General features: G+C 38.8%; 2 protein-coding genes across 8 annotated transcripts in view; one reads left to right on the top strand and one right to left on the bottom strand.

The window, feature by feature from the left end:
* Window positions 1-76: 76 nt before the first annotated feature.
* LOC119501153 lies at window positions 77-9,176 on the top strand. 7 transcript variants are annotated; one of them, XM_037791296.1, is made up of 8 exons: window positions 105-204; window positions 2,219-2,271; window positions 4,723-4,882; window positions 5,621-5,776; window positions 6,124-6,295; window positions 7,605-7,725; window positions 7,807-7,887; window positions 8,516-9,176. In XM_037791296.1, the coding sequence occupies exons 4-8, from the start codon at window positions 5,708-5,710 to the stop codon at window positions 8,883-8,885; spliced, it is 813 nt and encodes a 270-aa protein (XP_037647224.1). In that variant the 5' UTR covers window positions 105-204; window positions 2,219-2,271; window positions 4,723-4,882; window positions 5,621-5,707; the 3' UTR covers window positions 8,886-9,176. The 7 variants fall into 7 exon arrangements, with proteins under 7 accessions (XP_037647225.1, XP_037647220.1, XP_037647224.1 ...); XM_037791295.1 differs by having other exon boundaries at window positions 111-204; window positions 4,673-4,882; XM_037791297.1 differs by lacking the exon at window positions 2,219-2,271 and having other exon boundaries at window positions 77-204; window positions 4,673-4,882.
* Window positions 9,177-12,105: 2,929 nt separating this feature from the next.
* si:ch73-281f12.4 (RA_Radil_like and Myo5p-like_CBD_Rasip1 domain-containing protein) overlaps window positions 12,106-21,677 on the bottom strand; it is a 31,080-nt gene continuing 21,508 nt past the window's right edge. Inside the window, exons 11-16 of the mRNA XM_037792569.1 lie at window positions 20,995-21,139; window positions 18,877-19,058; window positions 18,413-18,791; window positions 14,029-14,150; window positions 13,267-13,406; window positions 12,106-13,170 (exon numbers count right to left, since the gene is read on the bottom strand). Of these exons, the coding sequence (XP_037648497.1) occupies window positions 13,068-13,170; window positions 13,267-13,406; window positions 14,029-14,150; window positions 18,413-18,791; window positions 18,877-19,058; window positions 20,995-21,139 (1,071 nt within the window). The 3' untranslated portion in view covers window positions 12,106-13,067. The remainder of the gene's footprint in view (window positions 13,171-13,266; window positions 13,407-14,028; window positions 14,151-18,412; window positions 18,792-18,876; window positions 19,059-20,994; window positions 21,140-21,677) is intronic.

The following is a 21,677-nucleotide window of genomic DNA, read 5'->3' as shown; positions in this document are numbered from 1 at the left end:
ACCTTCACATGAATCACTGTGTGTGTGTGTGTGTGTGTGTGTGTGTGTGTGTGTGTGTGTGTGTGTGTGTGTGTGTGTGTGTGTGGAGGTCACGTTCCCATGGCGACCGGTCAACACAGCGAGGCAAACAGAAACTTATCAAAAGATGTAACTTTAAGAAGAAGCCTGATGAGAGGACCAGCTCTGTCTGAATGCTGATTCAATGTGAGTCATATTATATATATATACTGATGACACATCTACTCACTGATATCAAACATGATGTCACGCTGCAGATTGATTATTACCAGTGGTGGAAGAAGTACTCAGATCTTTTAAGTTCCAGTGTGGAAATACTCTGTCATAAGTCCTGCATTCAGTAAAAAGTACAAAAGTATTAGCATCAAAATATACTTAAAGTACCAAAAATAGCTGCAACAATTAACCGATTAATACTATTAAATTAATCTCCAACTATTTTAATAATCGATAAATCGGTTGGAGTATTTTTTTCAAGAAAAATAAAAGTCAAGTTCTCTGATTCCAGCTTCTTAAATGTGAATATTTTCTGGTTTCTTTACTCCTCTATGACAGTAAACTGAATATCTTTGAGTTGTGGATAAAACAAGACATTTGAGGACGTCCTCTTTGGGAAACACTGATCAACATTTTTCATAATTTTCTGACATTTTATAGACCAAATAACTAATCGAGAAAATAATCAACAATAAAAAAAATCATTAGTTGCAGCCCTAAATGGGTCATTTCAGAATAATGTATTGGATTATAATTATTGATGCATTAATGTGTTCATCACCTTATTGTTGCAGCAAGTAAAAGTGGAGTTAATTTGAATTAATTTATATACTGCTGGGGGGCTTAATATGTAATAATACATCATAATTTATTAGTTGATCTATATTTTGTAGTAACATCTATATATAAATCGGCAACATAACTAGTAACTTCAGTTATCAGATAAATGTAGTGGAGTAAAAAGTACAATATTTCCTCTCTGAGATATGGAGTAGAAGTACAAAGTAACAGAAAATGGTACCTCAAAATTGTACAATAGAGTACATGAGAGTAGATTTACAGCAGTAGAGGCTGATTCTAATCAGAAATTTGATTAGTTTCCCACAGGTCTGCGTCAACATGTTTAAATTCTTCTTTTCTTCTTCTTCTTCTTCTTCTTCTTCTTCTTATTTTATATACACTATATTATTATAGTGTTTAAGTGAAGAGTTTTAGCGTCCTGATGGTGGTCTAAATGACAGAAATACTGAAATTTGGGAGAATAAATATGGGAAGATATTGTATTTAATGATACATGCTGTTTGTTTGTCTTAGCCTACATCCTAAATTTGACCTTTTTTAATTTGTAATATAATTTTACATCTGGAGCAATAATACATTACAGCAACATCTTTTATTTCCAGTATTTTATTTAAAAGGAGCTGAGCCTTCATCACATCCTCTTTAGTTCTTGTTTTCAGCCAGCAGAGGAAGCTGTAACCAAACATTACGTTCTCCACTGCTGCACTGATCTGAGGAGATACTGACTTTTCAATGTGACTGAAAGCTTTACTTATGTAGCGGTGGGGGAAGTATTCAGATCCTTTACTTCAGTAAAAGTACAAATACCACACTGTAAAAACAGTCTGTTACAAGTAAAAGTCCTGCATTGAACATCAGTAAAAGCATATAAGTATAATCAGGAAAATGTACTTAATGTACTAAAAGTAAAAAAAAGTCCCCTGTGATTGTTGTACTATTATATAAACTATCATTAGATTATCATTACTCATGCATTAATGTAAAAGCAGGATTTTACTGTATGATTATTTTCATTATGGATTAATCTGATGATTATTTTCTCAATTAATTGATTGATTTGTAAAATTTGTTGGGTAGTTTAATTTACAACAAAACATCAGATTTTATAAGCTCTTTGTGTTTTGTGTGCAATTTGTAAAGTAACTAGTAGCTGTCAGATAAATGTAGTGGAGTAAAAAGTATGGCATGAAAAAAACTCCATGTACTTAAAAAATGTACTTAGTTTCATTCCACCACTGCACTTTACTGAAAGGGACCGTAAATGTGAAATATATACAAGTATAAATATATAAATACAGATACTGTTGAGGAACTGCAGCTGATTCATTATTCTGACACTGGCGAGGGATTGGGAACACTCAGATGAGCTCTCCATACTGCAGATTTGACCTTTCTGTTACAGCTCAACATAATCAGGGATTACAGGTCACTGTGGAGGAAACACGGTGCTTTGAGGTACTTGAGTATTTCCATTTCATGACTCATTGTACTATTGTGGCACCTGCGGTTTTTAACAGCAAGCTCACTTTCGTAGTTTCAACATTTATATGTACTTTAAATCTTGTTGGGTGGAATAATCTATAACAAAGCAAAGGCATCATAATTACTATAAAATGATTATATTTGTATATACAATCTTAATCTGCAAAGTAAATATAGCTGTCAAGTTAGTAGATGTAGTGGAGTAAAAGTACAAAGTAACTCCAGTAAATACTCCAGTAAGTTACAAATACCACAAAACTGTACTTAAGTACAATACTTGAGTACTTGCACTACTGGATACAAAGTTTTTATCTGACAAGACTGATACATTTGAGTTTATCTACAATATCTACATGTGTGAATAAGTAAAATAAGGGCTGTCAAAGTTGAAGCGATAACGCGTGAACGGAAAATTCACTTTACGCCACTAATTTGTTTAGCGCATTTAAACAACTTGGGTTTTTTTAGGTTGTAGCGTGCTCAGTTTTAAAACTAGAGTGAAGATACTGGTATCATATGAAACTAGAAAACCTAATGAATCCATTGGTCATGTCATACTAGCTTGTCGCCAAGGAGGTGAAATAACGTTCCAAACTTACGCTAAATCTTGGCGAGGAAAAACTGTCATGGCCATTTTCAAAGTTGTCCCTTGACCTCTGACCTCAAGATATGTGAATGTAAATGGGTTCTATGGGTACCCACGAGTCTCCCCTTTACAGACATGCCCACTTTATGATAATCACATGCAGTTTGGGGCAAGTCATAGTCAAGTCAGCACACTGACACACTGACAGCTGTTGTTGCCTGTTGGGCTGCAGTTTGCCATGTTATGATTTGAGTATATTTTGCATGCTTAATGCAGTACCTGTGAGGGTTTCTGGACAATATTTGTCATTGTTTTGTGTTGTTAATTGATTTCCAATAATAAATATATACATACATTTGCATAAAGCAGCATATTTGCCCACTCCCATGTTGATAAGAGTATTAAATCATTTTGAACAGATAAAAAATGTGTGATTAATCGTGAATAACTATGGACAATCAAGCGATTAATTGCGATTAAATATTCTAATCGATTGACAGCCCTACTAATAATATATTTACTTGAGTATTATTTTCAATGCAGGATTTTCATTTTTAATGGAGTATATTTACTGAATACTTCTTCCAATACTCCCCTCTGGAGCTTTGTTAAGTTTGTTGAGAGCCTAAAATACATCAAGTCCTGCATGAGCGACTGTTCTTACATTTCATGTTGCATGAGTGCACAGAGTAAAAAAAGTCTCCCTGACCTCCCACTCTGTTCTCTACATACCAGGGGCACACCTGTGGTTCTCCGTTTTGTCAGTAGAACCTGAAATCCACTTTGAAGTGATCTGCTTGTTGTTGAGACATAAATATGCATGAGAGGAATTTTATAAGAGCAAAAGATGAAAGACAAACGTTTTCCTCAGAAGAAGCGTGTCGTGTTTTCTGTCAGAAACATGAAAAGATCTTTTTTTTAACAGTTGACCTCATTCAGTTGTTTCAGAAGTTTCAATTTTGATCCTTAGTGGGATTTCAGCATATTACAGAGACTGGGAACAGTAATACTATCAGTGCATAAGTACAAACTGTACCACCAGCTCAGTATTATTGCTAGAACTAATACTTCCAGTTCTCAGAAGTGGGAATTAGCAAAGTAAATGAAGGTACTTTATTGGAAAATGTTCTATATACTAATTAACCCATGAAGATATAGTAGATAAACTTATAAAGTAAAAAGAAAAAGAAATCTTAAACTTAAACTTAAAAAATAATAAAAAAATTAAATAAAAATTAATTAATTAATTAATTAATAATAATAATAATAATAATAATAATAATAATAATAATAATACAAAAAAAAATCAGTCTTGTCACGTAAAAACTTTGTATGCAGTAGTGCAAGTACACAAGTATTGTACTTAAGTACAGTTTTGTGGTACTTGTACCTTACTGGAGTATTTACTACAGTTACTTTATACTTTTACTCCACTACATCTACCAGTTTGTTCGCTATAGTTACTTTGTAGCTTAAGTTTGTACATACAAATATGATAGTTTTATAAATTAAGGTGCATTGTTTTGCTATAGATTATTCCACCCAAAAAGATATAAAGTACATAAGAATGTTAAAACTATTAATTTGTGCTCGCTGTTGAAAAGTGCAGGTGCAAACAGTGTAAAACAGTTAAAATGTCTTAAAGATTTTAATGTTTCCAAGTGAGATGTTGTGGGGGTTAGAGTTTAAATTAAAGCACTTAAAGCTGTTGAATTTTTAAATTAGAATAGTATTTTTCCATTGAGGTGTCACTACTTTCACTTAAAGATATGAGTACGTCTTTCACAGTAAATCAAACTCACTCAGACTAAGAGGCATCCTGACTGGCTCTCCTCCAGGTCAGTCTTTCCTCGTACACCTTCGTCTCCAGACAGGATTTCCTGTCTGTGTCTGAGGGAGGGGTTGGATGTCAGGAGCCCCCACAGCTCCCAGCACTGGTACTGGGACATGGACTGGGAATGGGACTGGGACTGGGACCTGAGGAAGCCAGAGACAGTAGTGAGCACACTCACTCTCATCATGTTTAACTGGTCACGGCTTTGTTTCCTGCCTCCATTGTTTGAGATGAGCAGGAAGGATGAGCAATGGCTAAACCATCACGTCTATTCTTCCCTTATTTTGTCACTCTGTTGCTGTAATGTGTGTGTATCTATCTGCTGGGGTTGAGCAGGATTAATCACTCACTGTAAAACAGGGTGTCTGCAGATCCTACAGTTGTTTGTTGTGGAGCATGTCCAGTCATAGGTCAACACAGAACAGGTTTAGTAACACAATACATCCAGTCTGCTAAAAAAGACCTTTTACAATTCCCACCCAGGAGTTACTTCTGTAGCTGCTTGAGGGTACAGAGACTGCGGAGTAGGCCTAGCTCATCTAATCTGAAAAAACAAAAACAAGATATAAAGATATAAATGATACAGAACAGTTTAGTTAGCCAATGTTAAAAGTAATGGATTAACAGTTGAAATAGTAGATAAACGTCATGGATAAACAGTTGAAATAGTTAGCTAAAAATGATGGATAAAGACTTGTTTTGCCAAATTTGTTTCCTTGTTTAAAACCTTTGTTTTTTATCCTCACATTCAAGTAAAAAAATCCTAAATTCCTAAATAAAAAACCCTCTGTTATTGATGCCGTAAATCTGATTCTTTGAAATGCAGGTTGATGGAAAAATACAATTTCCAGTGATTCTACCACCAGTATAAACAACAAGTATTTTTATCTGTTCTTCCACAGTGATTACTGAGTGACATCAACCTCGTATCTACTGTAAACACAGAGCTGAGTGCTGCTTCCTTCCTTGTCCTGGAGGAGACATTTCACATGCAGGACAACATGAAGAAGAAGAAAAAGCAGCGGGCCCGAAAACTCACCAAAAAACAGCATAAAAATGTAAAGTATAAAGCAAAAAAAACAGAGAAAGAGTGTTTAGTGTTTCTGGTTAGAGAGTGGTATCAATGTTTCCCATCTAACTCTCAGCAAGAAAGCAAATAAGCCAGTGTGCAACCTTCAGATCTAAAAAGTGAAGCCAATACTGAAGTGCCTTAAACTTGCATTCTTTCTAACAGCCAGCAGGGGGCGACTCCTCTGGTTGCAAAAAGAAGTCTGATTGTATAGAAGTCTATGAGAAAATGACCCAACTTCTAAAACTTATCACCGCTACATAAATGCACCTTTGCTGATAGAAGTACAGTTAGTGTATATTATCAGATATGATTTGTCTGAAACATGGTTCAAAGGTTTCCATGGACGAAACCGTGCAACCCTTCAGATCCAACCGGCCGGAGTTTGAGGGCTTCCTGTCTGAGATGACTCGGTGGTTTTCGGACCATCAGCTGCAGGTGGACGAGCTGTTCAGCCACAGTGACGCAGACAGAAATGGATCAGTCAACCTGAAGGATTTCTACCTGGGTAATCCATCTTCTCTCTGCAGCTTCATCCACAGAGTCTGAACAAGTTTCCTCTTTCGGAAACAATGACAGTATTTTCTGTGATTTTATACGCTAACATCTGTGGGGGGGCTCAGACTGAAAACTCTTCTACAACAGACTTCAGTGTCTGTTCCAGCTCCTGTGAATGCCAGATAATCTTGAAGGAAAAAGAGATTAGAAAGAGATATGTGGGTCAGTATTAACCCAAATGCCACAGTGTAGTTGTACTGAAGTATTCACGGAGGGTGCTGTGAGTCATTTCCTTTCATCCGCCTCGCAGATAAGAGCAGCTCTGGGAAACAAAACCGGGACAATGTTCCTTTTGTACTGAAGGGTGTTTGAGGAGCTCAAAGACCGGCAGGATAATGACTCTGTGGTGCAGACTGAGATTCACCTCTTTTCAAAAAGCAAGAAAACCGATAGATAAATTCCCCAACAAACAAAAATGACTCACAAAGCAGCCACAGTTTTCAGCTCCAGGACACAAAAAGACCAGTATACATACAGCGATCAGTCACAACATTAGGTCACCATGGGTACCCTGACCGGTCTGCGGAGATGCTCTGACCCAGTCGTCTAGCCATCGCAATTTGGCCCTTGTCAAAGTCGCTCACCTCCTCACGCTTGCCCATTTTTTTCTGCTTCCAACACAAAGTTCAAAGTTGAAAATGTTCACTTGCTGTCTAATATATCCCACCAACTGCCAGGTGCCATTGTAACGAGATAATCAATGTTATTCACTTCACCTGTCACTGGTCTTAATTTTATGGCTGATCGGTGAACATCTGGCTCACTTCTTAACACAATTCTTGATCGGTCCAGCAACGCTCGGAACCCCTTTTTTTTAAAAAAGAAACTAGGAACAATAAGTAACAATAACAAGCAAAAGCATGAAGGTAAAACTATATCAGGTTGACACATGAAGAGCACAAACTGATTCTGTGTGCTCGGACAAAATCTGCAAAACAATTCAGCATCCCCTAAAATCCAGATAAATGTACAAATTCTCACAACCATTTTTCCAAATATGAAATGTACGGAAGCCCTTTTCTCTCCTGTGTTTATGGAGAGAAAAGTTTTTGCCAGGGTAATCTTTCTAATGGCGCATTCACCCCAATAGCGAAGCGAACTTTTCGCGCGGCGTGATTACATACAAAGTCAATGCAAAGAGGCAAATAGACGCGATGCAAACACGCAAAATTTGCGTCATTCACATGTGGTCGCCATTTCATGAAGAGTTTATTAAACTATTGATATGGATATAAACTCATTATTATTGATCCATGCAGGTCTGATGAACTTGAACGTCCCTTGTCAGCCGTTTCAGCTCCACATGCTGACTCAGCAGCTGAAGACCGCCAACGACATGATCAGTTATCGAGACTTGAGCAGACAAGTGCAGAGACTGAGGTAAAATAAACTGTTTCCTTTCTGTTTGAGTATCTTTTATTGTTTTTATTAACTGTGTTTTCTGTCTTTTTGACATCAAAGACTGAGTGACAGCACAGAGATCGACACCCAGATATCCAGATGTGATCAACATCAGCTCTTAAACCCTGAACAGGACAGGAGGTACCTCATGCACATTAACACATCAAAAAATACAAAGAACATCCCAGAACAGTTTCAACACTCTCTTTTCTTTCTCATGTCGAGTTGACATTCAGACCTCCATGTGTGAGGTGAACAAGTCAGAGTTATTTCTGAGCAGTCAGCAGTAAATCACTTCCTGTTACTAAAGCACACGTCGCCTCAACAGCTCCGTAAACAAAGACGACCTCAACACGACCTTCAGACAAGTGTTGTTGCCTTTTATGACCTGTTGCCATAATAATAGCGATGCACCGATACTGGATCGGGTTTCGGTGACAATGGGGCTGATCTATTCAAATTAATTCTATGTTTATATACTTTATACATTATATACTGGAATTTTAATTCTTGTTTAAGTTTTGACCATTTTTTTGCTGCATTAAAAAGGTTTACACTTGAATTGTTATTCCTGTTGATTTTGAAGACTTTTTCAACTAAGTTGCTGGTGTACGATTTATTATTTTGATCAAAAAGAACAATTAAACAGATTTAGATTATTAATTACAGCCACTCTCTGAAAGAGCTTCACATGACTCTAGATCACATTACATCATCAAATTCACATTTTTTTGCTCTTAATTAAAAGTCAGATTTTAACCATCAACAGGTTCATCCGTCTGAGTGTCAGACTGATCCCCTTCGACTCTGCTGCAGCTCATCCAGGAAACTTTGAGGTGGTTTTGTTGAGCAGCAGCAGAGTCTTCAGTCTGATCAGGATGATCAAGGACCGGGTCGGGATCCAGACCTCCAGGCTGGAGGTTTACCGGAGCAGAGTGCCCACAGAGGAGGCTCGCCTTCCCCCAGAGGGCCTCCTGGAGGATGTTGGCTTCAGAGGAGGGCCAGAGGGAAGTCCTCCAGAGGACACGGTGTACTACGACTACAGACTGATGTTTACAGACTGTCCCGTCCTCAACTGTGACCACTACTTCAGGTCAATGCTGGACGCTGCCGCCACGAGGAGCGGCCACTGTCTTTAACGGCTTGTTATTTTAGTGTTAGCTGAGAGAAATAAAAGACACACACCTTAGTGTCGTCAAAGATAGAAGTTGTTCGTCTCTACTTTCCTGTAACTTCTACAACAACACCTTGTGGAACGGGTCCAGTATTGAGGGACAACGCTGTAAACAGCGAGGTTAAGTGTAACGTTATGTTCACTAAAAGTGCTTGTTTTTGCCACTGACAGGCTCAGATTGTTATTTTAAGTGTCTGATAACTTTATGGAAGGGACCCTACCGTGAAATAAAACCTTTTTCTTGCCTTTCTCTTGATCCAGTCTGTTTGTTATTGTGTCCATGTCCCGCTCAAGGAGAAGTCTCCTCGTGAAATCTGAATATCTGTATACTCTGGTTCTAATAAATACGGGCGGCCATCAAATTCAAAGACCTCATCCACACTGTTGAAATCATCTAAATATTCAGCCATGACATTGAAACTCTTTTAGATAACACTAAGTTACTCTTTCTGTATTCCAACACAACAAACTGCCCGGCTGGCACTCGCGTTTCCACCGTGAATATATTCCACTATTCCACCGTCTTCCGGCACCTTCTTCTTCTTCTTCTTTGGAGTTTTACGGCAGCCGGTTGCATTGCTGCCCCCCTCATGAACTAGTGCATTACTGTGACTTCTTCATTCAGATCCTGTTTACTAGACCAGTGACTCTCCAGAGGTCAAAACCGACCTTCTCACTTCCTCTTCTTTCTCGGGGTCGTGTCTAGAAGGGAACCCGCAAATTGCAAAATCTGAAAGCTGAAAGCTGATCTGAGATCTGCAAAAACTTGCAAAACCTCTCGCAAGACTCGCTGCCCGACGACCTATCCTTTCCTTAACTATTCGAGTTAAATGACTAACTTTAACTATTCATGATCAATGCCTCATGCCTAAAAGGAGGGTTTTTCATTGCCACTGTCGCATAAAAATACACGCCCTTGTTGGGTCTCCAAATTTTACGGTCTAGACCTGCTCTATAACTTCTGTTATGATTTGACGCTATATAAAAATAATTGAGAAGAAAAGAATTGAATAACCATCAATAATCATCTCGCGAGAGTTTCCCCAATTTACTGGTTCCCTTCTAGACACCCCCCTTGTGTTTGTTGGACCCATCCCTCCCACCCACGGATCCGTCTTTTTTCGCTCTTAAAACTATGTCACCACAATCACTCCCGGCGCACTTTCTCTGAGCGTTTACTGTTGCCGTGGATGAGTTTACAGTGTAGTTAATGGAAAGCTTGGTGCGTCTCATACCGGCGCTACAGTCTCAAATGCAGACAGCCATGACAAAACACAGGTATTTGACGCCCTGGGAATGAGAACGGACTGTGTCGTCTACAGCGTTCTCCCTTAATGCCGGACCAATTTAAAAAATTGTGGTCCCCATTATTCACTTGGACACAGATGGAAAATAGAATCCAGGTTGAAAACTACCAACGTTGCCCTTTAAAAGAGGTTTAATGTCAGAAAGCTGCAGGGGAGCCTCTCACTCAGCACCTTGTTTACACGTTAATTACTCTCTGATGTTTACTCTCACATTTAAGTGACAACATGTCAAAACCTTTATACCGATATAAAGCAGTGTTTTTAATCGTGGCCTCAGGGGGCCACAGAGGCTGAACTGTGCTGAGCTGGAGTCAGTGGAAAGTGCTTGGCTAGTGGAAACCACAGAGCAGCTATAAACAGCTGGTGGCGGCCACTAAAGCGTGCCGACACACCCAACAGCTTCCCTGCTGCTGCTGCAGCTCCACCCCGCAGTTAGATTCCTGCTGCAGATGTAGTTCACTCCAAAAACACCAACAAACACACAGTATAGGAGTGTTATAAAACACAAAGACAGAACAACCAGAAAGGTTTTCAAAGTCAAAATAATGTTTATTACATAGTTTCAAAAATACTGCGCAATATAAATATTACAAAATACTGTGAATAATACTGTGTGTCAATATACTTTACTTAAAAACAATTGGGATGAAAACACGGACAGACTTCCGATGAGGGCTGCAGCAGTTTGTCGTTCTACAGTGTTAAACATAATAAAACATGTCTGCTGATATAAACTGATCTCAGATCAGTAACTCTGAGATGTTTTATGTTTGGGCCCAAACCTTCGACAGTAAAGGAAAAGTTCAACACTATTCACTTTCTTGCAGACCGGGGAGTGTCAATCTAGCAAGAAAGTAAATAAACGTGTTTCCCAAAATGTTGAACTATTCCTTTATTTCAATATATATACTGTACATATTAGTGTGTTTACATGTGAATGTTGCTCCACTAAAAGATCCCAAAACATATGAACAACTGACACAGAGGAAGTTGAACATTATGACAGACAAGTGTGCATTTCCTTTAGCTTTCTGTGCATTTTAAAATGTAGAATACCATTTCATCTCCATAACTTAAAACTTTTTGTAAACTCAGATAAACTTTGTTTTTTTTATTCCTATGACAGAATACTTTTCCAGAGGATTTCATGAGGGTTTTTGAGGCTGATCTTGTCTTGAGAGCAAACAGTTGCTTATTCATCCATCAGTTACGGAGCAACATGATGATTCATCAGGAGTCTTTGTATTTGTGTCACCTGATGAATGTGAGTCCATTATTCTCTCTCTTTTAGCTCTGTTTTTGGTCTCCACCAACTCCTGAGGGAAATATCTTTGTCTTTAGCTGCTAAACGCTCCACCAGCTCGTCTCGAACTGGGTCTGTCTGCTGTTTGAGGCTGAGCAGGTAGTGGACAGTAGGTTTTTACAGCTTTCTCTCTGAAAACGACGCAATGACAGCGGTGAGAGTGAACAAGAACAGTAAAGTTGTGGGTCGGACAGATAAACAATGAGCTGAAACTATAAAGCTCTGTAAAGCCAAGAGGAGCTGCAGATTCAACTGATAATTCTCTGTAGGTTCATCACTTCGAGTCATTTGATCCACTGTTATGATTAAAAATATAGATTATAGCTAAACCGGTAATCCTTGAGTTTGTTTAAAAGCATGAAAAACGGATGTTTAAAGATTTTTAACCGACTGTCTAACATGCTCTGCACTCCACCATTTTTTCCGAGTTTTTTTCTCGTAAATTTACTGACTTTATAATCTCGCAAATTTGTGATATTTTCTCGTAAATTTGCCACTTTAATCTCAGAGATTATCCAAGTTTTTTCCTCGTAAATTTCCAATTTTAGAATTGCGCAAATATTTGAGTTTTTCCTCGTAAATTTGCCACTTTAATCTGGTAAATTCTGAGTTTTTTCTCAGAATATTAACCCCCTCCTCCGGCTCTGTAATTATTTTTTTTTTACCTACAATGGCCCTAATACGCCGTTATAGTCTAAAGATTGTCGTTTAACCTGGACATTTATTGTTACCCATCACTGTAACAGATCAATACTTTACATGAACAGTCATTTATGCTCTGAAGGCCACAATGAAAATGACCAGCTGCTAAAATGCAAAGAAAGAAAATCATTGTTTTTCCTTAAAACAAGAAAACAAAATCTCCCAGTAAGTTAAGATGAATCTGCTTGATCCCAGTGTGGTTTTCCTCGTTTTGGGACTTTTCCAGAAATGTGTTCAAAAGACAGAATACCAACAAATATATTTGCCCAAATATGATGACAGATCTTTTACTTGTGCAGAGAAGGATGAATCTGTGACTCCCTAACAGATGACTGGGTAAGATGGAGGTTCTTGTACTGTTTTTAAAACAGCCATAATTTAAAAATGAATAATTCCAGTTGTTGCCAGACATGAATCCTGATCCCGCAGCAGCTCGATGACGCTCTTCAGACAGACTACTGTGTACTCAGACATTCAAATAGATCTTTCACAATTGCAAATTGCCACAGGCAGCTACTCTCCTCACCGCTAAACCCTCATGGTTTATGAGTGTGGTTGGAGTTTGTTTATAGGCCAGAAAGAAGCTGTGGCAGCAGAATTTGCTTTTAATAACTTGACCATGCCCTCAGTCTTCTGGAATCAGTCCTGCTGCTTTGGATTGATTGTCTCAACGCACAAAAAACAGCTCTATTTTATAACCAGTCTGAAATGAGAAGCTGGAAGTGGGTTTTTCCTTCATCCTGTGAGAAATAATGACTTTGGATGTAGCAGGAAGGATGAACCAAACATCCCAATATTCCCAATTGCACTTGATTGTCTACACACAGCTCTCCCTTCAGCATTTAGTCGTAGCCGAGCTCTTGTTGCTCGGCTTTGATTCGATTTTGGCCACCAGCAATCTGAGAGAGTCTCCTGATGATCGGATCAGTTCTCTACCACTGAAATCAAAACAGAGACACAACAAGCTATAAACACCACAAAGTGACAGGAAGAAGAGATCAGACTATATCTGTAGTGTTTATTTTAATACTTACATGTTGTACTCCATACCGACCACGCTGATGCCGTTAACAGCCAGGATGCGATCGCCCATTCTCAGTTTCTGACACTGAGCGGCAGGAGAGTCGGGAACCACCGACTTCACATAAATGCCGGTCATGCTCAGCTGTGTTTTCTATATAAACATAAAACAGGAGAAGTCAAATATTGTTGATGGTTTTGGACGCATTTAGAAAGACAAACAGCACAGAAGCAATTCATTTGCACTCAATATATATTTTCATGAGTACTTTCACACAGAACGTAAATATTACACGACAAAAAAATGCGTAATTTTTTTCCGGAATGAGGTAAAAATAAATATAAAATAAATAAAAATAAATGCAAAAAAGTATAAAAGTTGTACTGTGTGGTACCATAATTAAGCTGTTTTTAATGCTAACTAATGAGCTGCAGCACTGCACCATATCAGCTCCATGAGGTTGGACTGCAGAGCTCCCCTCCAATCAGTAAAAACATTTAGTGAGATTAGATTTGTAGTAGAAATCCCTTCAGTTTACTGATCTGATTAGCCTCCATCAGATCTGAGCGGCTACACAAGGTTTTTCTGTGTCCGGATTAAACTGTGTTAAAACATGAAAGCCCACGTGGCTGCTGATCTGAAACAATCCAGATAAGAGTTGGCCTTTCAAATGAATTCTACACTACTGTAACTGTATATATGTGTTATTAAATAAATGATATGACGGAGAGAAGAAGAAGAGGATGTATGCTGGATAAAGAAGAAGACGTCGTACCGTCCCGTCCACGAGCGCCAGGCCGAGACCGTGAGGTCCTCTGTGGATCTCCACTGTGAACACTTCCTCTCTGTCTTCTTCTTCTTCTACATTCTCCGTCTTCCTGTCAGCACATCCACTGGCTGAACAAACAAACAGAGAAAGCATGTTAGGATGGTTACATTAGCATTTAGCCTCACAGAGCTGCTAGCGTGGCTGTGGACTCTTGTGCCAAATTTACACCAGACAGCGGCGAAGTGTGGTTTGCCGCACTAATTTCCTTTTTCCTGTGGCCAGGAGGCGTGTTCATGTTGCTTTTCGTGGACAATGCATGGCAGCTTGCCACAGGCTGCTCTTTGCCGCTGCTCTGGTGTGAATTCAGCGTTTGGGTGTGTTCAAAATCACATACTAACGTACTGCTTACTACATACTCAATCAGTATGTACTGCGTACTGAATTAACGATTAAGTATGCCATTACCAGCAGACTGTTCACACTGAAGTTTGCTCAAACAATACGTCTTCTCTGCATCACATGACTGTAGCAATCATGACGATACCGGTCCAAGCTACAGTTGAATGAAAATTGTTTTATCCCAAATGTAAATGGCTTTGCTCCAACTGGATCTAGAGAGGGACATTTTCATTTTTGCGTCGGCCACCGTAGCTCTCCAACACGCTTGGCACACGGGAGAAGCTTCGGTTGGCTGCAATCTGCAACCTCACTGCTAGATATCGCCAGATCCTACACACAACTGGACATTTAACGTCACTAGCCATCGATCATTGATCGTTATCATTTTATCCAACGGTTATTTATTTAAACCGTCTGCCTCGCAGTCTGCCATTGGACAGTCTGAAGACCCGCAATGCATTTTGGGGCGGTTAAGTATTTCCAGTAAGCTCACGTCTCATACTCACAAACTCTTACTAATGTAGTAGCAAGAGTTCTCCAAACAGTAAACACAGCTTCAGTTCACAGTGGATGAAGTCTTTAAACTTTTAAATAATCTGCTTGAATTCAGACCTGCAGACAGGTTAGCACACTGTGGCGCTGTAACAGGGACTTCCTGTCTTCCTCATGTGTTTTGTCCTGTCACAACAACAACGCAGCAACAGTAGCATTCCCCAAAAAACCCTGTTCCCACCCCTGCAGCTCCTGGTCTACCACCCCCACCGACCTCCCTCCGCCTTTTCCCAACATGCAGCCTGTCTGCCCCCCACGCAGGACCTGCCCCGAACAATGCCGCGACCGATTAAGATTCCACGCACCAACCCAACTGTAAATTCCCATGACGGATCGGCCACTGCTCTTTTCTCTCCTGACATCACCACCTCTCTGTAATTCTTGGGGCCAGATTAAAGGATTACCAAACTTTCAAAATAACATTAGCCGAGAGCCAAAACCACAGAGGTAGATACACTGGAGGCCAAGATACGGCTCCGCGTGGTGGGACGATGTCCAGGGTTCCCATCAGGGTGTAAAACAGCTCAACTCCATCGTATAAACATTATTTTCATTACAGATTAATTTACGGAAATTAATTTGGTTTCCACAATAACTGAAAACTTGGACAAAACTACCTTAACAAATATATTTTAATACATTTGAGATATTCCATTATGTCTCTATTTTATCTTTAAATCGATTTAATTAACAGATCTATAGAGCTGAGTTTCTCCACAAAGAATCACACAAAAGCACCACTTTAAATCTTGTGTTTACCAGAGATGTGCTAATAAGTTTCTTGGAAATAAGTAATTCAGCTGGAAAAAGCATAAAAAATGAATAATCAACTAAAGACATCTTAGTCGACTGAGACCAAAATGACTAATTGACTAAGAGGGGGCAGCCCTAGAATAAATACGATTTAAACAAGGAACATTTAAGAAGCTGTGACCTTTAAATGTTTGACATTTATACTTGAAAAATGGCTTAAATGATTAATAGATTATCTAAATAGTTGCAGATTATTATTAATCGTTGTACCTCTACCTGACAGAATTAGTGTGCAGATTGCATTTAACTAATAAATATACATCTAATTAGGACAGATGTACATACAGAGAGGGTGCCAGATGGCTTTGTTTCAATCCTCAAACCTTTTAAACAAATTACTTTTATAAAAAGGCACTAACAGAGAAAACATTATACAACCAGTGACCAATGAGAGTAAAGACATCTGATTAAGATCAACCAAATCCTTCAGTTTTAAAGCCTTTGTGCCACAGTGGGGGGTCTATGAGGGAGCGCATTAACACAGGTTGAACCTCTTAAACACAAAACAATCACATGTGATGAAAAGTGTTTCTGAAGGTCTGGTTCAGATCTGAGGAGAGCTGCTGGACCGACCAGCCTCGTTAGACAGAGCCTCCTCTCTCCTTAATACACCCCACAACGATTAAGATGAATTCATTAAAATGTATATCTTTAATGTTTGCTTTGACTCCTGTACTTGTTTGGTCAAAACTGTCATTAACAAACAGAAGAAATTTTAATTTTACTTATTTTTCCTGCGATAACGCAGATGTCGGTAGGACACTGGAGGACACAGAGGCACATGATTTTTTTCAGACTACCTGTTTCATGCACTACTGTCAGGATATAGTGACCGTTTTATAAATTTTTTTTTTTAAATATTTGCTCCAATGTCGCCTACTGCTGCTTTAAGTAAAAGATCTGAATTCTTTCTATTTCTGCCACTGTTTCCACAGATACGTCTGAAATGCAGCAGCATCATTTTACACGAAAAGTGAAGTAGTGGACTTTCACTCTGACTCGCTCTCACTCCTCCAGATGACCTCATGACGGAGGCGTCCAAAGACAATAGGGGTGGGAGAGGAAGCACTCTTTCCTCTGCAGAGCGAGCCCACCCTGCACAGCCTTCCACTTGAAATTCCTGACCTCAGGAGTCAGCCAAAAGATGAAGGGAAGACTGAGGAGGCGCTCCACCTCTTTTATGTCGGGAGTTACCTTTATGTGGACCTGGAACAAATATGCAGCGGGTCCTCGAGGTCAAGCCACTAAATACTTTCCTTAATAGATTCAGTCAGGGGAGGTGAGCGAGGTTTCAGAAGGTGACCTCATTCCAGACGTTAGTAACAGGGGACATGAAGCGGTCGTACTCTCAGTGACAGAGCTGTGTGTCATCTGAATCAAAACCTGCTGTGCGGAAGGGAAGCCATGAATGGACCTTTTGAAATGCTGTCGGTTTCTCATCTTGTGTGGTTTAATCTTTGTTTCATGGTTTCTTTATACGTGGACACACACTCAATCATCTTTCAGCTTTCAGTTGATGTTTTCCAGCTGTTAGTGGCTTTAAAAGAACACTTCAAAGGTATAATATGTACAGTAACATTTACGCATTAAAAGCGACGAGACCTATGTTATATATTTTGTTGAGTTGTGTATTTACATTTTCCCAAAAGTTTCCAACAATTTTTCAAACCTGAGCAATCTGTAATTTTGCATTTCATTCGGTCGCCTGTCAATGGCGTCATGTCATCTTTGCTCATAAGTTAACATATGGTTGTCTGCCAGAAGCTGTCATTAAGTTACTTTGTATACATAATTTATTTCCTAATCATTTGAATTGTGTGTTTTATGCAAATAGCCACTATAGATGACAGTAACAAATTTAAGGGACAACATTTAGAATTGTTGACGGAGTGCAACCTCCCAAAGCACCTTGGATAAAGGGATGAAAAGTGCCACGGCTGGCGTTTTCCACGCGTATTTAGATGCAACATGTAAACGGCCCCTAACTCTTCTTTTACAGATTTTAATATGAATATATTTGATCATCTTCTTGGAGTTAATACAAGAAGATTTCTCTTCTTTCTTTTTGAGTATATCCCTGTAGGTATTAAACCAAACATTAACCTAACATATTACTCTTTTGTTTTCTATTTTCTCTGTATATTTTTTCTATATTCTTTCCTCTTAAGATAATTATTTAATTTATTAGGTTTTATTAAATCTTTGTGGTATATTAAACTTAATATGTTCTTATATAATAATTTTTTTTTTCTTTCTGTTTTTTTTGTTTTTGATTTTATTTCCCACAGAGGCATGCTATGTCCCTTATATAGGAGCATCAGACAGTGTTTTCCAGCTCTGCTCTGATTGGTCCAGTGTAGAGCAACGATTAATCGATTAGTTGTCAACCATTAAATTATAATGATAATCGATTGATCGTTTTGAGTATTTCTTTAAGAAAAAAAAATGTAAAAATTCTTTGATTCCAGCTTCTTAAATGTGAATATTTTCTGGTTTCTTTACTCCTCTATGACAGTAAACTGAATATCTTTGAGTTGTGTTCTGTTCTGTGGTGTTTCTCTGTGTTAGATTGAAATGTTTCACTGTTAAATGCTTTCAGTAAAGTGTGCAGATCTTTTGTCTTTACCTTTCTTTAGCTGGCGGGCGCCCTCCTGCAGATCGGCCTCCAGCTCGGCCAGCTCCATACCCTGCGGGGTATTGGGTGGCGTCAGCAAGCAGGACGGGTCCAGTGCCATGCTCTTGTTGTAGCCCATGTCGGCGTGACCTGGGAGGGTGTTCTGCAGCTCCAAGCTCTTCAGCTTCTGGGTCAGGACCGCCTCACAGCTGCTCAGGTCACCGTGAGATCCTCGGGCCTGAGCTGGCTCTGCGGGGGAGGTAGGGTCTATGTCTGCCTCGGCGGAGGTGCAGGTAACCGGGTCAGAGACCACCTGATGGGCAGGATCCTGGAAGACTCTGACGGAGGGTGAGGTCGTAAACTGGCTGTCTGTGGTCGTCCCACTGAGACCCTGAGGAACATAACGCCAATCAATAACAGATGTAGAAAACATCAAGGTGTCTCATTTCCTGCTCTGGGGTCAGAGGGCTCATTACCTGTTCCTCCACGTCGGGCTCGGCTTGGGTTTCACTGCGAGGAAGTCGGCGAATGAACTCCTGCAGACGGCCGAGCTGTTGGAACAGAGCGGGCTCCACGACGGGTTTACCCAGCTCCAGGTGAAACGTGCTGGCGGGCAGGATGAGCGGCGGGTGGCTGTCGAAGCTCTCCAGGATGTCTTCTGCAGGAGGAGAGAAAGGTCGTCCATCACAAATGACCTGAGCTTCATTACAGCTTCCTAATGAAACTCAATCCTGCTGGATTTGGGTTAACACCTAATTAAACGTAAATAAAGTACAGGACTGATGCAACTGTTGCTGGGTCAGTTGTTTTCTATGCAGCAGGGTGGAGTTGATAAGAGTGAGAGTGTGGCGGCGACTGTCCTGCTCGGAGACGTGAGAGGAAACTGTAGACTGAAGCTGATTGGTGGAGATGGACTGACAGGACAGGATTACTCACACAGACTGAGACCAAGGCTGCTGCTTGTAAATGCATGTGAGTGACAGTGTGAAGGTGCTTTCATTATAATTAAAAACATACAGTATGATTGATCATATTGATTTTTTTTTTTTTTTCTAATAATTTTTAAACGAGTAAATTGTGAATGAAAGTAAAAAGTGATTTTCATCCTCTATGGAGTCCCAAAATGTTCAATATTAAATAAATAAATAATTAAACATGAACAAATTGTCTTAGATATTAAAATGAACCAATAAATTGGGGAAATTATTTAAGATATTATCTTCATAAAATAGTTCTTTATTTATTTTCTCTTTAGATATTTATTTATTTTTTATAGACATGTTTATTTCAAAATTTTATGATATTTTATTTCACGTTAGGGCTGGGCAATATATCGGTATTATATCAATATCTTTATATGAGACTAGATATCCTCTTAGATTTTGGATATCGTGATATGGCATAAGTGTCTTTTTCTGGTTTTAAAGGCTGCATTACAGTAAAGTGATGTAATTTTCTGAACTTACCAAACTGTTATAGCTGTTTTATTATTTGCCTTTACCCACTTTGTCATTATATCCATATTACTGATGATTATTCATCAAAAATCTCATTGTGTGAATATTTTGTGAAAGCACCAATAGTCACCCTACAATATCGTCGCAATATCGATATCAAGGTATTTGGCCAAAAGTATTGTGATATTTGATTTTCTCCATATAGCCAGCCCTATTTTACATCACATTTTATATCATAATGTCGTGTCATGAAATAAAAAGTGACATTATGAAGAAAGAAATTTAATAAAATAAGTCTTTGGGAAAAATGCCAAAACAAACAAACTATATTATATATAACATTTCACATTACTTAATATATTTTAAACAATTTATGAAACAACATAATAAGTTGATAGAAAGTAGGAGCACGTTAAATCATGATTGACGTATCATTGCTTTCTTTAGAGCCTCTGAGCAGAGTTCAGCTCAGTTATTACACTTTGTTATTTATCATGAAGTCTTGAGCAGTGAAGCACGTCTACACTCAAGTTTGGACATGCAAGCTGCACAATAGATTCCTGCTGAATGAGGTGTTTGGTTACTGCAGTTTACAGTAAACAGGGTCGTCATTTGGCATTCTTCATTTTTTTAAATCTCATTTCCATCTATATTTTAATATCTATAATACATCAAAGTAAATTCACAAATTTCTATCTATGAAAACTAAAACTAAAAAACCCTGATGATGCCTAATAATTTATTTTTTATATATTTATTATATTATTCAAGACAGACAGAATGGTCTCAAGCGGCAATTATCAATCCTATTTATTATTGATTCATTTGCCGACTAGTTTTTTCACTTAATCGTTTAAAAATAGTCCAAAAAAATACCAGTTCCAGTTTACCAGAGACCAAGGTGATGTCTTTAAATGGCTTTTTTTGTCGGACCAAAAGTTAAAAAACCTAAAGATATTAAATCTAAAACAAAGGAAAGCTAAATATCCTCGCCCTTGAGAAGCTGAAACCAGTTTGAAAAATGACTAAAATAATTAACAGTCTATGAAAATATTGGCAAATTATGTTTTTTGTTGATTAACTTATTGATTAAACGTGTATCTTTAGGATGGTCTGGATGTGGTCTATGTCACTCACCCGTCCTGACGGAGTCCTCTGCATCGTCCGGTGACGGGGTCCATCCGGTGGGACAAGCTTTACCAGAGTTGTATTCCCTCAGCATGTGGTGAAGCTGGGCAGCGTTCAAGGCGGCAAACTCAGTCCTGAGAGAAGCCCAGGACGCCTGGAAAAAACATAGAACAACAAAAGAAAAACATTGAAAGCTACATCTGAAGGGGACTTTTTCCTCCTTCCAAGAGCTGCGGGAGAAATACAATTTGAATACTAAGAATTTTTGCAGATATTTCAGGTTAGGGACTATGTGAAAACATACATACCAGATTACAACACTGGAAGTCCGGATAAACTCAATGAATGTTTGAATAGCCAGAGAAGTTGATATTTACAATGTTCTACAAAACATTAACGACCCTTCATCTGACGTTTACAAGCGTGCATGGGACGAATATGAAAGGATGATATACGCGATGAAAACTCATAATATATTTATACTTGCTCGGCTGACTTTACTGTCTTTCAGAGTAAGTAGCAGGCTCAGTTTTAGACCCATGAGTTCCCCTTTATAGACATATCCACTACAGGTCTATAGTAAAGAGGAGTGGAGTGGAAAAGGTTTAAGTGCAGCACAGGTTATACTATTCAAAATCTAAACAGAATAAAATATTCCCCAAAGTTTCCCCTCTCTGGGATAGATGTCTGGT

This window comes from Sebastes umbrosus, chromosome 14 (assembly GCF_015220745.1).
Source record: "Sebastes umbrosus isolate fSebUmb1 chromosome 14, fSebUmb1.pri, whole genome shotgun sequence".
NCBI classification, from domain to species: domain Eukaryota; kingdom Metazoa; phylum Chordata; class Actinopteri; order Perciformes; family Sebastidae; genus Sebastes; species Sebastes umbrosus.
This window is presented reverse-complemented; position numbering and strand designations above follow the sequence as displayed.

Coding starts and splice junctions, on each gene's coding strand:
- LOC119501153 (XM_037791297.1), top strand. CDS start 5,708: ATGCAGGACAACATGAAGAAGAAGAAAAAGCAGCGGGCCCGAAAACTC. Junction 5,777..6,123: donor CCAAAAAACAGCATAAAAAT/GTAAAGTATAAA, acceptor CATGGTTCAAAG/GTTTCCATGGACGAAACCGT. Junction 7,726..7,806: donor AGACAAGTGCAGAGACTGAG/GTAAAATAAACT, acceptor TTGACATCAAAG/ACTGAGTGACAGCACAGAGA.